This window comes from Dipodomys ordii, unplaced genomic scaffold (assembly GCF_000151885.1).
Source record: "Dipodomys ordii isolate 6190 unplaced genomic scaffold, Dord_2.0 Scaffold94, whole genome shotgun sequence".
In the NCBI taxonomy this organism is placed as follows: domain Eukaryota; kingdom Metazoa; phylum Chordata; class Mammalia; order Rodentia; family Heteromyidae; genus Dipodomys; species Dipodomys ordii.
The window spans coordinates 4,877,504-4,885,965 of NW_012267310.1; the positions used below are offsets into that span (position 1 = coordinate 4,877,504).

At 40.5% G+C, this 8,462-nt stretch overlaps 1 protein-coding gene across 1 annotated transcript in view; it reads left to right on the forward strand.

The window, feature by feature from the left end:
* Positions 1-8,462, forward strand: part of Pola1 (polymerase (DNA directed), alpha 1, catalytic subunit) — a 312,501-nt gene that overhangs the window by 234,401 nt on the left and 69,638 nt on the right. The window contains exon 36 of the mRNA XM_013026467.1: positions 725-904. Within this exon, the coding sequence (XP_012881921.1) occupies positions 725-904 (180 nt within the window). The remainder of the gene's footprint in view (positions 1-724; positions 905-8,462) is intronic.

Consider the following 8,462-nt stretch of genomic DNA (forward strand, 5'->3'; position numbering starts at 1 on the left):
TCTCTTGTGCTTTGTTGAATTAGAACTTGCCCAAGTCATAAAACCTGGTTTTGCTAGGTAGGATGGATGGTTACTTCACTTCACAGGCTACTACTCAAAGATCATAATTTTGTGAGTGGTCAAAATGATACTTGAGTCGGGCACTGGTGGCTCATGCCTGTAATCCTAACTACTCAGGAGGCTGTGATCTGAGGATCATGGTTTGAAGCCAGCCAGGACAGAAAAGTTCCCCCTGAGACTCCCATCTCCAATTAACCACTCAAATACTAGAAGTGGAGCTCTGACTGAAAGTGGTAGTGTTAGCCTTGAGCAAAAGAGCTTAAGTCCCAGTGTCGTATCTATGAGCACCAGCAATGGACAGTCAGCAGAAGTCAGAAAGTTGGGCACATAGTCTAGCAATATGCATTAAATGGTTTTCAGAGATTGTTTAACTTCCTACTAGAATGGACAGGTCCCAGTTAGGAAGCACAGTACCACTTTTCCCAATTAACAGTGCAAATTGTCACGGGTGCATAGGAATTTGCAATTTGACAAAATCAGTTTTTTGACAGCAGGGGTAATCAGTCTGCAGCTTCGCAAGTAGTAATCTATGATGGAAGTGGGGATTTATTCTGAATTATGAAAGCATACATACGTATGTTTTATGAGGGGGACAAACCACTAGTATGAGTCTCTCCCTTTTTCACCCCCTTTCTTTAACAAAAAATGCTGTTTGATATGGAAGTTGAAATTAGGGAATACACTCTGCTGAGAGTGATCTCCATTGCACCGCCCAATAGTAGTATTCATTTATTTTCTGTTATATTGCAGTATTCTGACAAGTCCCTGTACACCCAGCTGTGCTTTTACCGGTACATTTTTGATGTGGACTATGCACTGGAGAAATTTGCCGATCATGAGAAAGGTACGTTAAAATACTGTAATTACCTTTGAGTTTAAAGTGGAAATTTGCATCATAAAAGCCAGACCTACTGTGTCAGGCTGTTCGCGCAGCATCACATTGCTGTCTCAGAAGCAGGCTGTGGGGGCTTATGTGAACACAGGGATCCCCTGCATGAGGGGCGGTGGCATAGGAATCCCCAGCTTTGGCCCCCACAGCCTGTCTCTCATTGTTCTCTATTAAAGCCAAGCTTTGGGGGAGGAACGGTACAGAAAGGACTCTTTAAGTGCTATATTTTGAAAATGCTATTTTCTATAGAGTTTAGTAATTGTAATAAAGTAAGCATAAGGCAACGTGATCATTGGGCCTACAAAAACCAGATATTACCACAAAAAAATAGACCTGGAGTGTGTCTCTGCTGTTCACTAAAAGCCTAGGTTCATTTTGAGAGAGAGGAATGGGGTGGAGTTCTTTTATTGACTCCATCCTAAGAGAGTATATAGGTACCTCAGCCCATATGATCAGGTGCTGCCTGGAACCTTTGCACCCGGTGTTTCCTTATACAAGACTTCAGGCACCGTGGGACTTAATGGGTCTGGGAAAAGCTTTGTTACATAACTTAAAGTATTTGAAAATGTCGTGACAAGTGCATGGTTTTTCTTCCTACCTGAAAATCACATTGACAACTTTTCTATTACCTGGAAAAAATAAAAAAGGCAAATTTACACATTTTTCTTATTAGTTACCTACAGAGTGTTTATGTTGTTTGTCAGCGAATATCAATTCAGCATTTTGTTGGTCGGTATTGGGACTGGAGGCAACTTCAACAGCACAGAAAAATCGACAACCATTGCAGGATTTTCTCACCTAAGAATCAAAATGCAGCCCTTGATTTGGTCTGCAGTCAATCCCAGACATAATTAACTTCACTTGTTCTATCTCCAAGGTAGGACAGAAATTACTAATGTCTTGAGTTGGTTTTTCTGTCCTTGGATATAAAATATTTTACAGCTAAGGAAAGACGTGGTTTAAATATTAGTCTTTTGTCTTTAGATGTTCAGCAAGCATCTCCACAGCTTAATTTTGAAGAATTAGTGAAGGTTACATAGAGAAGAAATTCCTTCTATTCATTAATAAATAACTCGGTTGTAGAAATTTGTTCTTGGCTAATATATTTATTATAATATCATTTAATAGCTGTTTTTCTTTTGGCCCCAGTGATTTTTTTCTTAGAGGTGGTTTTTGAGTTGGAAAAATTAAATACTGATTCTCTGATAAATGGTCTGTTTGTCAGGTCAGTTAGCTGTTTGGGGAATGAATATATTAGAACTTGTTTCCCCATTATTATCTTCTGAATCTATCCATCCTCGGTTGTTCCCTAGATGACTTTATATTCTCCAGGGACTGAATCCTCTTCCATACAGCTCTAAATTTCTTCCCTGAGAGCCCAGATTGGGGTATTTCATGATCAGCAGTTTTCATAAAGTCCAGTGACTCTTGGAGACATGGAAAATTTTAGCCAGAACATTTGGAGACTTAGCCCAGCTTCTTGGAGAACATTCAGTAGCATGCACGGTTTCCCTGGAAAAAAAAAAAAAGATAGGAGAAAATATGGTAGCCACTTGGAAGCTTTTTGCTTGTAAAAGAGGAAAATCTATTGTTAGAATCTCTATATTCACACTGCTTACTGTTTTACCATTTTAAAAGTTTAAAATTTGGGATGCTTTTTTGTTGTTGTTTTTGTCTGTTTCTAATACACTATTCAGCAAATCAGGGCAAAAAAATGGCACTAAGAGAATTGACAGGCTCTTTTACATTGTCAGAAGATGAAATAAAATGGAACAAGAAGGGTACAAAATGTATGGGTCTGACAGAAGGAACTTTGTGAAATGTTCCAAGAACACTTTTGTTTTATTTGTTGAATTTGAGCTATTGAAACCATTTTTTTCTTTGAGCTTCATCCTGCTTATTATTCCTAAATTATAGTTTAGGAAGGAGTGAGTTTTACACACTTAGGGCAATGACAGATCATGCAATAATGCTAAGTGGTATCAGGGTATTTGTTAGTGGTAGAGTGTGTGTGTGTGCGTGCGCCTGTGTGCGTGCGCCTGTGTGCATGCGTGCGTGTGTGTGTGTGTGAGTGTGTGTGTGTGTGTGTGTGTGTGTGTGTGTGTGTGTGAGCAACCAGTCCTGAAGCTTGAACTTGGAGCCTAGAGAATTATCCCTGATCTTTTTAGCTCAAGGCTAGTGCTTTACCACTTTTAAGTCACATCTCCACTTCACCTTTTTGTGTGTGTGTGGTTAATTGGAGATAAGATTCTCATGGACTTTCCTGCCTGGGCTGGCTTCAGACCATAATCTTCAGGCGTCAGCTTCCTGAGCATCTAGGATTACAGGTGTGAGCTACTAGTGCCTAGCTTGGTGGTAGGATTTGAACTCAAATTCCCGGTCATAAATACCAGGGGATCAGATGCATCTGATAACTGTCTCCTTTGTGTTGCTTGAGGCATATCAAAAAATCAAAGTTCACAGATTCTGTGCTTAAACACTCAAATTCATGTATGAGATAGAGATAAAGCTTAAACACCAATACATTTTTAGAAAGCCCTTTCAGATAATTCTAATGGGCAGCCAAATTTGGAAACCCCTCTCCTAGATACCCTGAACAGAACAGTTGGATGGATTCTAGATTTTCAAAAAGAACTTATTACAAGTCATCGGGGAAGGAAGAACAAAAATAGTCAGTGGTTCTGTGGTCCAAAGGAAAACATTATAAGGGGAAGTTCTATATATTTAAGTTAATATAATGTGTATAAAATTCACTTCTTTTATAAGCTGAAGTGAAATTTGGTCTTCTTTGTTGCTCAAGGAAGGACTAGTACTTAAAAATGAATTTAAAATCTGTTGGAACTGCAGCACAAATATACTTACTCACTTTGGATCAAGAACAGAACACCAGTAGATGTTAACATCAAAAACTTGTGAAAAATGATAGTGGTATCATTACAATGAAATCCTAGGATCATCTGTTAACAAGTACCTTGTTGCTGGTATATGAAGTATTGTTGTAGACTCTCTTCCTTTATTGTCAGTACCTGGCAACATTTCCTTCACTGAGATTGTTTTTACCATTTTCATTATAAGGCCTGCATTTTAAAAGTTGTAACAGGATGGTGGATTTAATTTTTGTTTGAAACTTGGCAGTTTGACTTGGGGGAAAAAACACATACAAATTATTTGAAAGAGGTTTATTTATTTTTACAGTGAAAAGTAGCTGTGTCAAAGCTTTTTATGTGCTTTGCTTTCAAATGAAAGTTTACAGGCCATTAGTCCATAATGTGTATTAACCCCATTTGGTATTTTTCCCTTTCCTTTAAAATGGTCAAGGACTGTTATTCACTTTGGTGAAGTGTTTACTGAATGCTCACTGTAACTACATAACATTTTTAAAAATCTTATTTCTGTGGGACTTTGGCATTATTACCGTAACCGCTGCAGAATGTACACAGATGGCATAATGGATCCAAAGGAGGTTTTAGAAGAATATTGTGGCAATAGATGAAGTAAAAAATCCATTTCCCGGATAGCAGCACGAAATGGTCCTAGTTGTCTGCTTCATTCCATGGTGCCTTGGCCTGAGTAGGGATAAGTGAACAGTTTGGGAAGACGTGAATCACTTGAAATCTTTGCCTAGTTGCCTAAATTGAGGTCTGCAGAAAAATATAGGAAGTGTGGGGGGGAGCCAGGAAGTCTTTTACTTTTCTCAATGGAACCCTTTTTTGTGTTGCTTATTCAACGACAGTAAAAACAATACACACCTGTAGATCCTGTGTCAGGGGAAGCAAGATGGATAGCTGCTGCTCCCTGCCCTGGATGGGTTTAGAGAGTGTTGGGGAAAGAAGATTCAGCAGCAGTGAAGTGTGGTGTGGTGTGGCCTGAAGTGTAGTATGGCCTGCATGTCACCACCAACCTGGTCAAATTACCTTGGAAGCAAAGGGAAGGAGCCACTCGTTGGCATTTTACTTCAAGGTTTGGTCTTTATTTCAAGACAGAAATTTGTTTTCTTCTCTTATTCTTTCTTCCCAGATGCTTGCCTTCTTTTATCATGTGTCAGCTGTATGTAGTAGGATAGTATGATTAGCTGGCTAGGACTGCTGTAGCAAACTACCACAGCTCAGGTGGATTAAAGAGCAGAAGAGTATTTGCTCACCGTTTTCTGTAGGCTTGTTTTCTAGACTCTATTCTGAGGTCAAGGTTGCTGTCATCTGCAGCATCTCTCTTTGGCTTTAAAATTGGCCAGTTTCCCGTATCTTCACTCTGTGCTTAATTTCTTTTTCCTAATAAGACACCAGTTATTGGATTAGGGCCCTTCCTAAGACCTCCTTTGAACTTAATTGTCTTTTTAAAAGCTATGGGTGGGCACCAGTGGCTCACGCCTGTAATCCTAGCTACTCGGGAGGCTGAGATCTAAGGATCATGGTTCAAAGCCAGCCTGGACGGGAAAGTCTGTGAGAGTCTCATCTCCAATTAACTAGCAGAAAACCAGAAGTGGCGCTGTGGCTCAAAGTAGTAAAGCACTAGACTTGAGCAAAGAAGCTCAGAGACAGTGCCCAGGCTCTAAGTTCAAGCCCCATGAATGACAAAAATAAAATGTGAAAATATAAAATAAAAAGTCAATGCCTCCACATATAATCATAAAAGGTTTTGGACTTCAACTATACTTCAGCACCATTTTGGGAGTCTACCATCACAGATGGTCTACTAGGTGAAGTCCTGTATAAACTCTTATCTGACATTTGTCTGCCAGAACTGGAACACGAGGATTTAGCACTGTTGAAGAAAGTAATTAGAGTTACAGCACAAGTTAAAATAGACAGTGACTTAACCTTACATGTAGCATGTGTTAGGAAGCCAGACCTCTCAACAGGAATGTCTTTAAGCCTAGAAGACCTATCTTCAGTGATCCTCTGGTTTTCACAGAGGGCTATGGGCAGCCTGCTGATCCACAGCCTCCTACACTGCACCTACAGAGGCAGCTGTGTGCTTCAGGCCTTCACCCGGTGAAATGTTGCTTTCACTTCTCATGAGCTTTGCTCTCACCTGTTCTCTTACTCACTTTCTTCTTAAAGTTATCTAGCCATCTTTTTTTTTTTTTTTTTGGTCAGTCATGGAGCTTGAACTTAGGGCCTGGGTGCTATCCCTGAGCTTTTGTGCTCAAGGCTAGTGCTCTACCACCTCCAGAGCTCCACTTCTGGTTTTCTGGGTGGTTGATTGTCCATAAGACTCTCATAGACTTTCCTGCCTGCACTGGCTTTGAACCATGATCCACAGATCTCAGCCTCAATAGCTACGATTACAGGCGTTGAGTCACTAGCACCCAGCCTCCATCCACTTTTTGTTATTGCCTATTCTGTCTTTTCTTTAGGAAGATCATTTCTGTGGGCATTTCTAATTTCTGTTACTGTTACCCAGAACCGGGCTGTTCCTTTGTATGGTGCTTTACATTTTTCTGTTGTCCTTTCGTGTGTGTGACGCGGGTACTCACAACAGCCCTGCAATATAGCACTGGATGTGCCATTTTATCGAGGAAGGAATTGAGTTATTTAAATGTTTTCTTCTTTTCCTGTCCTCTGTGACCTTTCTGAGTGCCCTTCTTATAGTGGTTATCTTGAATTGTTTTATTATACTTGCTCTTTCTCACTGGGTTCATTGAGACTGAGGGTCGATTCTTATAGCCAGCTCACTGAATATTTGGCAAGAGAATTCTTAGTAGAAAATAAGCCATTTCAAGGACTTTAAAAGAATTAGTCCTAGGAAACAGTTCTGTCCATGCCCGGGGAGCAATTTTAGGTAAAGTTCTAGAACTATGTGGATTGCTTGTCTTGAGTCAGATGTGCCATAAAGTTATGAGAGTTCCTTGACATTTGCAGATTGAAAGTAGCTCTTCAACTTTTTGTAAGTGCTACTGAAGGCAAGTGGCATGTACCTGTCATTTTGCTGATGCCACATTTGAATTGAAGTAAAGGGTGATCAGGTCACTTAACGAGTGAGTGAACCACGCTAGCTGCTGTGGCACTCACAGTGCTGCAAGATCCTGTTCTGCTCACTATCCGCTGAATAGTTCCACTCATAAAGTGCTAACTAACAGTTGTATTACTTCTTAGGAAAAGATCTCTGAAAGAAAGACAATAGCTCAGACCAAACCATGAAGGGGCCTACAAAGGTGTTATCTTTTTAAAACCAGAAGCTAAGAGTTTTGTGGAAGAAATGACATGCTTTAGTGTGGATGGGAATTTGGAGATTTTTTTAAGGGTCTCAAGGCAGCCTTCAATGTTAAGGATTTCCACTGTATGCACCAAACTGCTAAAGCCAAACTGAGAGTTTTGTTGTTGATAGAAGCACTGGAATAAAAGAAGCCAAGAACTCCTGGAGTCCTTCTCAAACAATTAACGTTCTTAGCACTGGCCTGTTAAATGCTGAGTATTAAAAACAAAGCTGTCAGCCTGACACTGAAAGCTCATTTCTGTAATTCTAGCTACTCAGGAGGCTGAGATTTAAGGATCCTATTCAAAGCCAGCCCAGGCAGGAAAGTCTCTCAGACTCTAACACACACACACACACACACACACACACACACACACACTTAGAGAGTGTCTATCTAGTACACTTATTCTTTTTTCTTTTTTTGGGGGGGAGGGTCCGGTTGTGGGGCCTGGGCACTGCCCCTCAGCAATTCAGCTCAAGGCTAGCGCTCTACCACTTGAGTCACAGACCCACTTCCGGCTTTTTTCTTTTTCTACTTATGTGGTGCTGAAGAATCGAACCCAGGGCCTCATGCATGCAAAGCAAGCGCTCTACCACTGAGCCACCTTCCCAGCCCATAGTCTACTTATTCTTATGCCATTTTTTTTTGTCAGTTTTGGAGGCTTAAACTCAGGGCCTGGGCTCTGTCCCTGAGCTCTTTTGCTCAAGGCTAGTGCTCTACCACTTTGAGCCACAGTTCCACTGCCAGTTTTTGAATGGTTAATTGGAGATGAATCTCATGGAGACATTTCTGCCCAGGCTGGCTTTGAACCGCAATCCTCAGATTTTAGTTTCCTGAGTAGATAGTATTACAGGCATGAGCCACCAGTGCCCTGATTCTTATGCCACTTTTTAAAGCCATGGGTTGGGTTAGCTAACTCGAAAACTTGGTGAATTTTACAAATTGAGCCTTTTCTGTACTTTTAATAACTAATACCAGGTGAAGTACACGCAAAATGCAATTCACACTTACCAAAAACATAGAAAAGTAAACAAATTCAATCAAGCATGTTTGTTCTTCTTAAAATTACATCTTTGGTAATTGAAAAAATTCTTTGCAAAATAGATTTTGAGGTAGATGACTTTAAAATAGATTTTTCTTTGGTTTTATTTATTTTATATTTTATTTTTTGGGGGGGGGTCCGGTCGTGGGGGCCTGAACTTTGGGCCTGGGCGCTGTCCCTCAGCTCTTCAGCTCAAGGCTAGCACTCTACCACTTGAGCCACAGCGCCACTTCTGGCTTTTTTCTTTTTGCTTATATGGTGCTGAGGAATCGAAC